A 15,072-nucleotide genomic window follows, 5' to 3' on the forward strand; every position below is an offset into this window, starting at 1 on the left:
CTAACAAAATAATATCTATAAGGAATACACCAAGGATGTCCTTCAGGAATTTAGTTGAAAGAATATTCACAAGACAAGAAAACAAACTCAAGTTAGATGAAGAGCCTTTTAAGGCCAGACCTAAAATAGGTTGGTCTTAAGGGGAAAGCTTGACTGGCAAGCTTTAAGAAAGATATTTAGAGCTCTTTGTGTTCTTTGGGGAGGCTTTGTTGTTGCGATTGGTCGAGTGCATAGAGACTTCGTACTAAACAGGACCCCTAGCTGTGTAAATTATAGGAGACAACAAATACTAGACCTATACAATGCAGTGTTTTCTGTACTTTGACAATGTTGTCTGACAACTGTGCAGTGGTTTTGTCAAGGAGCTGAACATAAAAGTGGGATGCGTACTGTGATGACATTTCAATATTTAATAGATGAATTGAGGTTAAACATAAGAAGGTTGTCTTTGTGGCAAACTGAAGCAGGCAAGAAACAGGTAAAAGTCCCAAAATCCAAAAGATCTGTTAAAGAAAATAATCATTAAAAAAAAAAACATGAGAAGTCAGTAATACAAAGTAAAACCTCAGGCAGCTGAAACCCAGCAAGATGGGAGAAGGAATAGGAACCATCATAACACAGAGAGACTGAAGAAATAGCTGATGTTGACCAATGGCTTGCAAAGGCTGTTCTGAAACACAGCACATTGGTGCTCATCGTGGATGCACAGTCTTGCAGGACCCTCTTGCAGACTGTGCAAATATGCCTCAGACTTGCTCAACAATGTCTGTCCAACCCTTGAAAGCAACTGTCCGGCATTTCAGATGTTTCCTTGCTTCAATCTTCACAGCAGATTCAAATTAATTAAATGAAATTAATTCAACAGATTGTTTTGAAGTTCTGCACAATGAGCCGATAGTTTGAGTCATGTAAAACCTGCAGGACAGTGGCCGTTGAGGGATGGACATCGACATTCCTGGTGTACCACATTCTGCAGGGTCAGGGAGAAATAAGCAGCATCTTAACCAAGTGGTTTAAATTAGTAGTGTGTTTAGGTTGGAAGTCCCAAAGTCACAAGTGGCACAGCAAAACTGCTTCTTGTGTGTCTGCTTCTTGTCTGACCTGGGGACAAGTAGCGGAGAGGAGTTTGCAATTGAAAAGAAAAACAAAAGAGGCATGGATCTATCTAAATTGATCGTAATAATAACAAAAACTAAAGCAAAATTTTTTTGGACTCATTTCTCTCAGGTTGTACTCTGTGATGTCCATTGGAGAGCTCAGACTGCAGCATTTCAATAACCTTTATTGTCAATATGCCAAGCACCATGGAATTTTGTTCAGTAGCTTTTGGCTTCAGGCATATAGTAAGACACATGAAAATGGTTCACTGAAGATACATATACATGAATATACACGTATAGAATAGAATAAGCAGGACAGGATTACTTGGATTGGAACATATTGTAGCCGTTAAAAAGAAATTATAAAAGAGCATTAAGTTTTTTTTTTCTTTTTTAGGGATGATTAATGCAAAGTCATCTATTAACCCTTTCATGTATAGTGGCCATATGGTGGTATTTTTTTGTTAAAAAAACAAAAACAAAAAACACTTCAGTGGATTTTAGTGACTCATCCAATACATTTCCACTCACTGGAGAGTAAATCAATATACGATATAACGAACATAATGTAATTATGCAAGTTTGCCTTTCTGATAAATAGGAAAAGAAAATAATACAGCTGTATTTTATTGAAGATTTACATAATATAATTAAAATGGTAAATTATATCATAAATATTTGTAGAATACATTAAAATAAATCAACGATCATGATAAATTCTAAATATCACTAATAAAAAAAAAAAGCATTATTACATATGTCTGCAGAAGTAAAACACTATTTAACAAAGTGTCGCGTTGTTTTTTTTTTTTAATTTATTTTATTAATTCGTACGTGAAAGGGTTAAACTAATATAAATACCACACATCAACATTATTTATTAAGTTGGAACATTTTCTATGGTCATCTATACAAAAACTCTGTTTTGTTTGTTCCACTGATGTAGTTAAAATGGTAGTTCTGGCCAAACAATCCGTGGTGGGATCTAAGCGGGTCACCCGACTGTTGTCCCGGCTGATCTGCCGAGTGAAAACTCCGCCCACCCGGCTGACCTGGGCAATAAATGGTGCGGACCCACTGTTGCTCAAATCCAACCGCGATGAAAACCTTCCTCCTGATAGGTGGAACAAGCTGTCAGTAAAGTGTGGGCGTAACTTGACGCAAGATACTATGTAATTGGTCAGTTTCTGACAGTCTTTTCTCCTCATTGGTCAATGTATTGACTGCTCTTGACGGAACAGGAAGAGATGTGAACTGGCTGTCTGCCATGTAAATATTTGGACAGAGGATGCTAACTATATCCGCGTCCGACACGATTAAAGGACGGCAACTCCTAAATAACTGGAGCAAAGATGAAACCATCTACTTTATCGGGAATATTAAGGTATTGTACACGTATTAATGTACTTGTTTTCACTTTATGATAAAGCAGAAATGATAGGGTGCGGCCTGCTATCATTAGCTCACTAGCTAGCCTCAGTGCTAACGTTATTGTAGCGGCCAATGTGATGATTTTGTTATTATAATCTGAAAAGATATTTGCATAAACACAAACTTTGGTGAAGCGGACAGTCAGTAGTAACATCTGGCTACCAAAGGAATCTCATTAATCAGACAGCAGTGCGTCTCTGCTGCCATTGTTGAGGATAAATGCAGGAAATTACTCAAGACCTGGGATTATCTAAGTGTAAGGTTTCAGGTTTGGCTTGGTGTTACAGATCGTATCTGAAATCCAGTGCAGTATTTAATTTAGAAATATATCTTCGTATTGCATATTGCGTTTAGCTTTTTTGTAGATTACATTACCGCTCTAAAATGTAAACAAAGTTCAGACAGCCATTCAACCTTGATTTTTTATTGTTGTCTCTTGAACTTGATTGTCTTGTCAAGTGTTCACATCTGTGCAACATCCAAACACCAATGTATAGATCCAGATTAAACATTAGGGCTGTGACGATATGCTTTTGTCCCGATTTGATTTAAATTGTGATCCTCACAATTCTTCGATATTGCTGATTTTTGTAGATTAAAAACACTGTATAAAACTTATTTTTGCTAGTCATTTTCTTGATTTCAATTCGGAAAAAAAACACACACAATAGGCAGACCATCATTCTGCTGCTTTAATGCCCCAGAAGACAAGTAAAAAAATCAATAAAAACAATAAAAATGACAAAAAATTTTAAACTGGATTATTTTTATTTATTTAAAAAAAAAAGAACAAAAAAAGCGATTTTAAATTGTGAACCAAAAAATTCCAATTTTTCTATTTGATTTTCCCACCTCTATTAAATATGGATGCTTTATTTCCAGCAACATAACACTATCTTGTGTTGATAGTTAACATATGTGTGCCTTGAGGGTAAAAAATGCTTGTGAGGATGTAGTTGAACTCTTCAACATTTCAAAGTTTGTTCTTAAAGGTGGAGTATGTAAGATTTTCAATATTTAAAAAAAAAAAAAGAACTAAAAAATAACTACAATCATAATTAGATAGTTTTTTTTCTAAACATGTAGGTTCCAGTCTGTCCATATTTGATGTGTTATTAAATTACAAGTTTAATTAATGACAAAGACCCTTCTTAAATGTTTGCCTACCTGTAAAAAAAAAAAAAAAAAAAAGTGCTTTTTGTCATTTGTCATTAATTAAACTTGTAATTTAATAACATATCAAATATGAACAGACTGGAACCTACATGTTCAAAAAACTTTCTAATTATGATTGTAGTTATTCTATTAGTTACTTTTTTTTTTTTTTTTTTTTCCAAATATTGAAAATCTTACATACTCCACCTTTAAAGTTTGTTGCGAGGTGTGAGAATCTGTGTATTCTGTGTAGGACATGTTCTGGGAGGTTTGCATACTTGAAAATGTTTAGAAACAACAAAGAGTTTCCTAGCTAAGAAAAAGCTCATATCGTGCTGCAGTTTTGTTACTGCATCTGAAGCAAAACTGAAACACTAAAGGTGCAGGAACTTGCATTACAAGAACATCTGCATTGTGAGTAAAATGAATAAATCAGTGACAAACACCGTTGTTCACACTGAATTGAAACAAAAAACCATACTAATTAAAATGGTAGTCAAACTCAAGACATGGCTTAGAATTTTGCAGGAACCTTATACAAAAACTAAAAAATGAGTTGTTTAAAACTAAATGTGAAGTTGTGATCCGGAAGTATAGTGTATGTCCAAATGGCAAGTTTCGAAACTGTGCTTTCTGTAAGAGGAAGCACAGGGTTTGGTTACATCTTAGTAGTGTTACAGCTAATGTTATTTGAGGTGGATTAGATGAGGATTTGTGTTTGTGTGTGTGTGTGTGTGTATAGTACGGAGGCTTTTCACTCCTTAGTGTGGACCAACTAAGGTCAGACACTTGCAACCTTGCACACCAGCCTTTAAACAGCTTCCCTGCCATAAGCAAACAACAATAATCCCTTGTAGAGGCAAAGTTCACTTCAGCCAGTGTAGCCAGTGACCCTGCCACATGTGGTGAATGCATAGTTGTTTATGTTCATGTGTTGTATATAATGGGGCAAGCATGCAGCTACGAAGCGACGCCTTGCAAAGGTTTGTGCAGCCAGGGTTAGTGTTGTGATTGTTGTATAGCAACTAAGTTTTTGGTGACCTGATTTCTAAAAGGCATAAACTTAAAAACACATCTTTTAAATTTTAAGCAACATTATATATCTAAATTATTTTTCTATTATTTATGTTTTTTTTAAAAAATTAAAGAGTGGAGAGAAAACTGAGCAACGTACATGGTCAATTTTGTAACAGGTTTTTTGAAAAGTGTGTCTCAGTTCATAAAGACATTTTTTTTGTTTTTGCTGCTGGTCTTTCAATTCCTGTCTTTACCACATGATCACAGATCTGTAGGTGAAGTTTGATAATCAATCAAACTTTATATATGAAGTGCTTTTCCAACATAAGATATATAACTCAAAGGGTTTTGCTGTTAAAAATCAATCCCGCCCAACCAATTCAATTCAGTTCAATTCAACTTTATTTATATAGCGTCAAATCACAGCAATGCCATCTCAAGACGCTTTACAGACAGGAAAAAAAACAAAACACAACATAATGAAAGCCAATTCCCAACCCTTTAATCACAAATTATGTGTAGGTCAAGGGACAAAAAAAAAAAAAAAAAAAAAGAGAGCGAACAAAACTCAACTTGGATGTTTTGGGGCTGTCTGTTATCTCTTTGATATGTATTTGGGGTCATTACTCTTATATTGACACCATCCTCCTGAACAACAAAAATAAGATAAACATACATACTAAGGTCCAGGACACATAATAAAGTAAGTATAATCATCCTTAAAGGTAGCCTTATATTAGTAGACTCTTGAGACCAGCCACTGCTGGATTTCAAGCAATAATAGTTTCTTCCTTAGCATTATGTACACGTGCAGTAGACAACTCTAAATATGCTACATCTATACAAGATAACACCCACTGGTGGTAAGATAGTGAATGTGGAAGTTTCCACCTAACAGCAATCATCTTTTTGGCAGCGGTTAAATCGGCCAGGAAGACCCTTTTTTGTGCTTTGCGTAATTTAAGTTGGGACATATCATTCAGCAGTAAAACTATAGGTGTGAAAGGAATATTGGTGTTTAAAAGAGTGGTCAAACAATTTCCTACCTCCTCCCAAAAAAAAAAAAAAAAAACCAAAAAAAACCCCAAAACAGTTGGGCACTTCCAAACTAAATGGAAAAAAGTGTACCAACAGAGTTTGTATGACATAAGGTAGAGATTGAATCAGCTTTGATCTTCATATTGTATAGTTTACAACATTGGTCATGGTTTTTAGACAAATAAAGCACAGAGTCCCTAACGGCTTTCCTGTCAAAGTCCGGTAATAAATCAAGAATATCAGATTTCCAACAAGTGTCCATACATCTCTTCTAAGATGTGCACATAAAGTCTAGAAATAAGGCCCTTAGATCCACAAGAACAGTTACAAGAATTTAAGCAGTGGGGCCTGCCAGGGTACCCTATAAGTCTTCATAGCAGTTCTTAATTGGAGGTAAAAAAAAAGAAAAAAAGAGTACTGCAGATTAAAGCGAACACAAAGATTCTCAAATGAGAAAAGACCATTCTCACCAAATATATTACCAAGAGAGCGTACACCATTATCATACTATTGTCTACTTTGAGCTTTTTCAATGGGACACTTATTGATCAAGATCCCATCATTGTTAAAAACTGGAGAACATGGGTTCCAGCTAGACTTAATACCACACATTTTTTCATCACATCGCTAGACTGCAGTAATATGGGATACAATGGGGCCAAACCGAGGAGCCCAGTGGTATAGTTTATTGTCTTTTAACAGTGATAGGGTTGCAGGATGTTGGGGAAAAACATTGCCATTTTTTTCGAATCTCGCGATATATTCATCCATCTATTTTCCTAACCGCTTGTTCCAATTAAGGATTATGGGGAAGCTGGAGCCTATTCTAGCAATCATTGGGTGAGAGGCAGGGTACACCCTGGACAGGTTGCACATCCATCACAGTTAACCTGCACTGATCTTACTACTTTTGTGAATGTTACAAGTAGGGCTTGAGTCTGTTTTTCTGAGTCATTTTTATAATTTGGTTGCATTTACTGTGCTAAGACTTGAGTGTTTCGTTCTTTCATGTTTCATTTATGACTACCTGTACTGGAGTAGTTGTAAACAAAAATGTATGGGCTCCTCATCCATATTTGCAGGTTGCAGATGGACAAATAAACACGAGTTAATTTGCTTCCTATATTGCAGGACCTGTGTTGTAACTGCTACACATACATAGATTGTGAGGATGATGCTCAATCAATATATTTTGGAGCTATAGACTGCACATTTAGACATTAACTGGCAAACGCAATGTTGAATTTTATTGTGCAGATTTGTTGCTTTTCTTTTATGAGTGTCATACTTGCGCAGGTGTGGTTGGATAATAAAGTGGAGTTCCACAGCTCAAAAGTCCAGTCAGTCTTTCATGAGGTTTCAAACACATCCCACCTCAGCTTTATCTTTACTGTTCATACTAATCGTCTTAACTGCATTACAGGAGAGTAAATAACTCTGAACAAATGTAACCCATTTCCTTCCTGGATTCTTGTAATTCTTGTAGTCATAATCTGTCAGCTGTAACTTAATATCTTTCAAAAATCAGATTATTATCACTACGGACTGAACTGTTTGCACAGATATTTGTCTGTCGTTTTACAACTAGATGCACATGTGCAACAAGAACGATACAAAAAATTTTTACAGTATAAAAGATACAATGTATATTAAGTTTTGCCCTTTTTTTGTTAAATGAATAAGTTCACATCTTATTTTTATAGTTCCTCAAATTACACGCTTAAAAATCTTGTTCCTGCTGCAGTTCCATCAAGGCACGGCAGTTTAGTTTGTTTAGTACATTGTTACGACCCCAGAGGTGGCAACATTAATACTAGAAAACCAAGAAATGTACAAAGATGAAGGCTTTATTTAGGACCCACTGGCCCTTTAAAGGCATCAGGAGCCACAGGCGTTAGTCAAAGAGCTAACCCAAAAGCCAAAACAAACCCAACAACAAAAGCGTAAACCAGAGCTTATACCAACCAATCAATAATCACAAAAACAAAAAGGTTCACTAAACACAGTAGTCCAAACCACAAAAAAATTCAAATTGCTTGACATAAAACATTAAAAGTGTTGTAGCAGGCTGCAAAATAAATAGAATAAGCTAAAATGCCAAAGATAAAAAGTTGCAGAGAGAGAAATCAGCAGCTGCTTTGATCGTTGGAATTCGGCTAATTTTAAGCCTTGATTTTGAACAACTGAGAGTTTCAGCAGACTTGCAGTTTTCTGGGAGTTTGTTCCGCAAGAGAGGAGCATAAAAACTGAACGCCACCTCTCCATGTTTAGTGTTGACTGCTGGAACAGGAAGTAGACTTGACCCTGGTGACCTGTGGGTTGGTTCATCACAAACCTGACGATCCTGAACACATTTTGGCCCCAAACCATTCACCAACCATCAAACTACAGTTTATTATGCAGTCAGTCTGTTAAAATAATTAAAACAAAAAGAACATTAAGATGGCAACAAATATAGAGTATTTATTAAAAATTATTTTATTAGGTAAACATTTATTTGTATGGATTTAAAATGTGCATATTTAATCATTTGTACGTTTTTGCCAATTATACGTCCTCATTTTATTACAAAACAAAGTTTTTGTTATTAAGAATTGCAGTTGCATTGCAGTTAATTCTGCCTGTTGGAACATGATTTATTTTGTTTTATTTGAATACTTAACCTATGTATGTGTTTTCACCTATTATACCTCATCATTTCATTACAGTATAACTTTTTGTCATCAATAAGAATTTTTTTTCCCCATCTAATATCTAACAGAAACACCTTTACAGTTTACTCAGTATGTTAGAATAACTTAAGTTTCTTATTTTAGCTTGAGTTGAGTAGAATTGAGTTTATTCCTCAATTTGGTCTAATATTACGTGGTTTCATTTGCCCTCATTTGCATCGAGGACTTAATTATTTTTTGGGGAAAAAAGGCCCTTTTAAACCCCTGTAAAATTGGTCTCCCTTCTGTTACTCCCGATTTTTTAACTGCATTTATTTATTTATTATTCTTTTTTTTTTTTTACCTCAAGTTTATTCCAGTGCCATGGAAAGTAATCTGACATTTTCCTTTTATTTTTTCTTTTCAGTTTTAGACATCAAACTCAGAGCCTGTAGCCATGGATGGGCTTTCTTCCAAGAACAATGAAAGCACCTTTCCCACCTTTGAGGACTTGGACGACTTTCTCAACAAGCACAACTCCAACTTCATATGGCTTCTTGTTGGTAAGAGATGTAAATCCTTATAGGGTGAAAATCTGCATGCATAGATTAAAGTTATTGGTTTTTTTTTGTTTTTTTTATTGCTAATAACGCATAAAGTGAACTTTGGTTAACATTTGGGTACTTGCAGTGGATTTTCTTTCTTTTTATATAATAGGTTCTGTACTCCTCTTGTCAGTAATTTGCATCCAGCATGAACGTCTTTTCACAGACACTGATTTTGCAGATGAAATATTATTTCACTTCTTCTGACTTTATGTGAATGACATCAGAGCTCTTTTCCTTTCATCAGAATGATGCTCTGTGGTTCTCACACTTGTTTAATACATAATAAGAGTTCATCATAAGCTGCTCAGTGGTGGCTCATGTATTAATAAACACAAATGCAAAAATAAAATCTGTGTGGAAAAAAGTCATTTTAAATGTGTTGAATAACGTTAACTAAAGTGAATTTTTCATACGGAGCCGTAGGTATAACAAAGATGCGCAGTGATTTCATCATCTGTTGAGAATCTCATTTAATGAATAATTATGTCGTTCAGTAATGCTGGAGTTATATTTGCGTTATTGTGATTTAATTCAGTGAAAGTAGGTTAAAAATGATGCTCAGCTGCAGCTCTCAGTGGGATAAAGATATTACCCGTCTCATTGAATTAAGCTTTTGTTTTCTTTGTTTGAATTAATAATTTTAAAAAAGCCTTTTTACTGAAGTAGCTGTTAAACTAGATATTGAACAATAGGTTGCAACATGAATCAGTCGGCCTGTATTTGTACAGCAATTTTCTTCTACACTGAATCTTTTACATGCTGCTCAACACATGGCAGATGGAAAAAACCCTTGATAAATTCCAAGTCAAGAGAATAAAGGTCTGAAGAAACAGTTTTCTGTGTAGATACTGTCAGTGTCATTGTAATTATAGGAAAAATTGTCTTTTTTTCTTTTTTATCTTATATGAAGTCTTTAGTTGTTCCTTTAAAATAAACAAACAAAAAAAAAACCCCAACATTTCCATTGTGTAAATACTATTTATCACCAAAGTACATGTCAAACTTATTGAGCGATAATATTATGGCTCCTGGAATTCACCACGCAGCAGAAGACACGTATCAGATTATGTACAGCGGGGTTTTAAACAAAGTTTTTACCATAAGGTTATGCAACAAGTCTCACAAATGGAAACAGATGTGACACACGCAGCATCATATGGTCGATGAACATCATAAGCAGATGAAGAAATTGTTAAACCGATTAATTATAAATGATAAAAAGTCCTAAAACAGGACTTTTGCAAAAATATCAAAAAGCTACTTTGTATTTTATTTTCCCCCAATTTTCTATATCCCATGTTTTATAGTTTCTATAGTCTCTTTTTTTTTTTTTAAATTCATTTATTTATTTAAAAGAGAAAAGTGAATCACAATTTTGATCTCTCGGTTGTGTTTTGAATCTGCAGCAGATTTGACAGTAAAGCCAATTTTGACTTTAGTTTTGGATCTTAAGCTTGAACTAAATGGATTTTAAGCTAAGGAATTTATGTTTGGTCAGTTATTTATTTGATGCAATAAATCTTCTTCTTAATCTCCTCATCTCAAAAGCTGATGTTTCCCATATTAAATGGTGGCAAAGTTGTAAAGGAAAATGCATTTGTGTGACGAGAAGCAGAGTTGAGTTTGCGGTTGCACAAACCAGCACCTCCTCGTCATGCTGGTCACCAGACTGGTCCCAGGGTGGGATTCCATTCTTCCACCAGCATTTGTTGCAAGTCAGCCAATGTGGCTGGTTTGGTCTCTCTGGCACAACCAGTATGTCCAAGCTGATGCCACAAGAGCTTAGCAGGGACTGAGGTTGGCCCCTCCATCCCTAAAATCTGGAGGTAATCTTTGCTGCACTCTGTTGGGGCCGAGGATTGTCGTCTTGGAGAACAGAGTTTGTTCCATGACTGTGGCGACAAGAGATGGCTACAGAATCTTATCTTGATATCTGTCTGCACTGAAATTCCACCTGCTGTGATGACAACCTTCGTTTTTCCAGTGAGGGAGAAGTCGCCTCACACCATCACACCGCCTCCATCTAAAGCTGTTACCCTTGCAAGTACTGCTAATCAGGTGCCAATCTGGCAATTAACTGTTAGCATCTGAAGCTCAAAACAAGAGTCAGTAGCAGAATAAACTGTCACGCATTGGCGGGGAGGATTTTCACGTTTCTAATGGCCACCACCCTCTTATTCAACCCGACTAGTCAACTTCGTTTGTCATCCTTATGACTCTGGCTCCATTTGATAGAGAAATAAATCTGCTGTCCAACTGTGTAGATTTTATTGCCAAGAAGTTTTTGTTACAACAAAGAAATAATTAAAACAAATCCAAATTTCCTTACTTTTTCTCTGCAAAGTTTAGTTACAATCTTCACTGAAAGGACAGTAAAACAAATTTAATGACTAAAAGTGAGCAAGACTGAAGTTGTTGTGGTCTTTATGTTAATTTACATTTTATACAAAAGACTGATTGCAGTTTTGGATCAGACCTCTAGCACAACCTAATAGTTTCTTTAAAAAAGTAAAGTGATAAATCATTTTCCTTTTATTAACTGAAGCTGAATTTTGTTCTTTTCCAGCCACCATTCTGTCCTGTGGATGGATCATCTATTTAACTTATTACAACTCGCGCAACATCGGCCTCGTCCTCACCCTCATCATCAACCGGCTCTACAAGGATGGCTACATTCACATCGGTGTGTTTTCTCTTCAACTTGGCTCGATGAACAAGCAGGGGGGGGGAGTGCTGCTGACACTTTGGGCTGAAGGCGTTAACTAAGCCTGCTGAATATTTTATGATGTGCCAGGTCCGCTCAGTGATAAGTATGAACTGCAAAGTGCAACCAAAACTAGACTGAATTCCTCCATATGAATGTCATGTGATTGATTATAAAGCCCTTTAAGATCTTAAATCCACCTTTAACTTAGCTGTTTTTCAGCATTTTACTAGTTTTATAAATTTGTTTCCTTTAAAGAAGAGCTACTGTACTGAGTTTAACTGTAACCAAAAGGTTAGTGGGTAAGTTTTTGTACCTTTGCTCAAAAATAAATATATTGTGCATGTTGACAGAAAACTGAGACTGATGGGGGCGGGGAATGAAGAACTGTGAAAGTGGTAATAAATTTAATGAACAGAACTGGCTTTTTGGCCCCGCTTTCAACACATATTGCCTGTTTATTATAATCGTTGTTGGTGGTAGTAGTAGTACTTGTAGTATGATGAGAGTTGTCTCAGAAAAGTTATGTAAGCAGAACTTTCACGATGAAAAGCATGATTTTTATTCCCATTTCTGACACATTTCTGTGCTGTTGCCCGGACAGAAACATGCCTGAATGGCTTCAGTGTCAATGCCCAGCCTGAGCCGAGTTAGAAAAGCCACAAAAAAAAAAAAAAAAAAGAGAAGAAGAAATCCTGCTACAGGAAAGCAGGAGCCAGAACAGGCTTCCTAGTTGCCGGACTGAGTGGCACATCCTGTCTTCTGTCAGCCAGTGCAAAAAAAAAACCCCACAAACAAACATGACAAACTGTCTTCTGGGATGAAAACACACAAGGAGCTGTCATTTTGTTGGAATGGAATCATTAAAACTGGGCGAGACGTGTTACAAGCTAAAAAGATATTAATAATTAAACATCACTTTAGTTTCCATATTTCTCCATGTTGCTCCGACAGCTTCTGACCTACTTGTTGAATGGAATCCCAATTAAGATCTTTCTTTCTTTTTATTTTTGTGACAAACCATTTTAATCAGTTTTCTCGCTGAATGTTTGGATGAAGGAGCTCGAACTGAAAGTGATCGACCCAAAACAGATTCTGTGAGATAACGTTTCCTTTTTAGTTTGGGAGATGCACAACACAGTGTGTTTCAGCACACCGACGCTGCCTGTCTCATCTTTTGTCCACAGGCTCTTTTTCCTTCTCTGTGCTGTCGGGCAAAGTCATGTTCAGAGATGTTTACTACATCAACCAAGACATGTCTATCAGGTAATCTAATCGCTGCTTCATTGTCTGCTTCTCTTTTGTCGTCTTGTAGCTCCGTTTCTTATCGATTGATTGATTTATTTAATTTATTATTCTGTTTTGTCACAGGATACAGGATGGCTTTCTTATCTTTCGTTGGTGGAAAATGTACAACCCGAAACAAAAGCAGCACGGTGAGTCAAGCTGGATTTGAAATATTAAAGATCAAAAGGATTTTAGGTTGGTTTTTGTTTTTAATGAACATCACACTGTGAAAAGTACAAAAGACATGTACCAATAAATATTTTTATATTGGGCTGTTAGCACCTGAATTTATTTACAAGTAACAAACAAATGAAGTAAAAATAAGAACAAAACAAAAAGACTGAAATAAATAAAAATGTGATGATGATTACATACACTAATAAAAACAAACTGATAATATATAGGGGGAATTAAAATAGCAGGATTTTTTTCCTTCACAATTTTAAAATCTATTTTTTTCATTAAAAAAATCCAATTTTTTTTCAAATAAATACAAATAATCCATTATAAATTTTTGTCATTTTTATAGTTTTAATTAATCTTTTTACTCATATTTTTACTAACTGAAATTAAGAAAAATGATGAGCAAAAAAAGTTTTGTACATTTTCTTGTGTTTAGTCTATAAAAATCAGCAATATCGAAGGATTGCAATTTATTTTGACTCACACCCAAAAAATCGGAATCAAATTAAATCGAATTGGGACAAAAGCATATTATCACAGCCTTAATCATAAAAGTAAATACACTAATAATAGTAAAATATAAATATAAAAGAAAGATTAAAAAAAAAAAAAAAAGACCAGTGTTTTTCTTCTTTTTTTGTTTTTCTCTTTTACAAATCAAGGGTAACTACATGTTTTTATCAATGGCAGACAAATGTTCATGTTTCTTTTGCCTGCTGGATTAGATGAAGTTGCATTCAGATGATCTCCATCCTTTAATTATGCACCTTTATAAAACTAAAAATCTACCATCTTTCAGCACCAAAAACATCTGCATGAGGTTTAAATTGTCTTCATTTCCAACAGACCCCAAGGCAGAAACCAGGCTTTACGTAACAGTCAACGGCTTTGAGTTTCACGTCTACAACCGGACGGACCTTTATGCACTGCTGCAGGAGACTTTTGGGCTGGAACCTACACTTGTAACATCCAAGAAAGATGAAGAGAGAGGCCGTGAAGACAGGAACCAGGCCCTGGAAAGGTGCAAATACTGCCTCATTAAACAGCTTTAAAGAGAATATCAAACGTTGAATAAAAGTTATTTCAGATTAATTCAAATGAGTAATTAAGTACTTTTGAGGTTATTACCCATAAATAACTCAGTTTTATAGTCTTATCAGAATATATCTTATACAGACGTGTGCTGACCCTGGTCATCAGTCATTTAACACAAAAGGCATCTTAAGAAGTGTGGTAGGGATAGATTGTTTTGTGAAAAACTGCTGGAGTCCCCCCTATTTGAAACAATTATATCAAACAGATTATGCGCAGACAGGCTGCTGTTATTTCCCTCTGACTTCAGACAGAAAATGCAGCATTTTTCTTCTGCTTCTTCTACAGCGTGGACATCAAAGCAGAAAGTCCAGACCCCACGTCATCATGGCGCTCCCTCATTCCCGTCATCAAGGTCAACATCAGCACTGTACGTATCTCAGAAGTATCAAGTTACATCGAGGGAAAACTTTGATTATCTTGATGTATTTTGGCTTTATTTTCTTTTTGTCACGCACGTTTGCTCTCATGTAGGGGCGCTTGGCGTTTGGAAACCACTGCCTCCCCCAGACTCTGTGTGTGAGCTTCGAAGATGCCTTCCTGACATATGCCACCAAACCTCCATCCAGCCACCTGGACCAGTACATGCACATTGTCAAAGGATCACTGGAGAACGTCCGCGTCATGCTGGTTCCCAGTCCCCGCTACCTGGGCATGCAGAATGATGAGTGAGTTCAAGTCACTTTGTGTGACTTTCTATTTTAGATCATTAAAATGGAGGTATTTATTGGAAAATATTTGACTTTTTGAAATATAAATGATTGATTTGTTCAGAAACAGTCTGAACGTCTGTTAGGAAACAGCAG

The 15,072-nt window shown here is 35.8% G+C and overlaps 1 protein-coding gene across 1 annotated transcript; it reads left to right on the forward strand.

Annotated features, from left to right (window-relative positions):
- Positions 1 to 2,360: 2,360 nt before the first annotated feature.
- On the forward strand, positions 2,361 to 14,938 carry LOC306772747 (bridge-like lipid transfer protein family member 1; the record flags this gene model as incomplete). The annotated part of the gene is made up of 8 exons (XM_079262348.1): positions 2,361 to 2,484; positions 8,820 to 8,955; positions 11,567 to 11,683; positions 12,892 to 12,970; positions 13,076 to 13,140; positions 14,021 to 14,195; positions 14,555 to 14,636; positions 14,741 to 14,938. Exons 2-8 carry the CDS (start codon positions 8,850 to 8,852, stop codon positions 14,936 to 14,938), a joined length of 822 nt encoding a protein of 273 aa, XP_079118474.1. The 5' UTR covers positions 2,361 to 2,484; positions 8,820 to 8,849.
- Between the last annotated feature and the right edge of the window lie 134 nt (positions 14,939 to 15,072).

The sequence above is a fragment of the Telmatherina bonti genome (genome assembly GCF_933228915.1).
Source record: "Telmatherina bonti genome assembly, chromosome: 22".
NCBI classification, from domain to species: Eukaryota; Metazoa; Chordata; class Actinopteri; order Atheriniformes; family Telmatherinidae; genus Telmatherina; species Telmatherina bonti.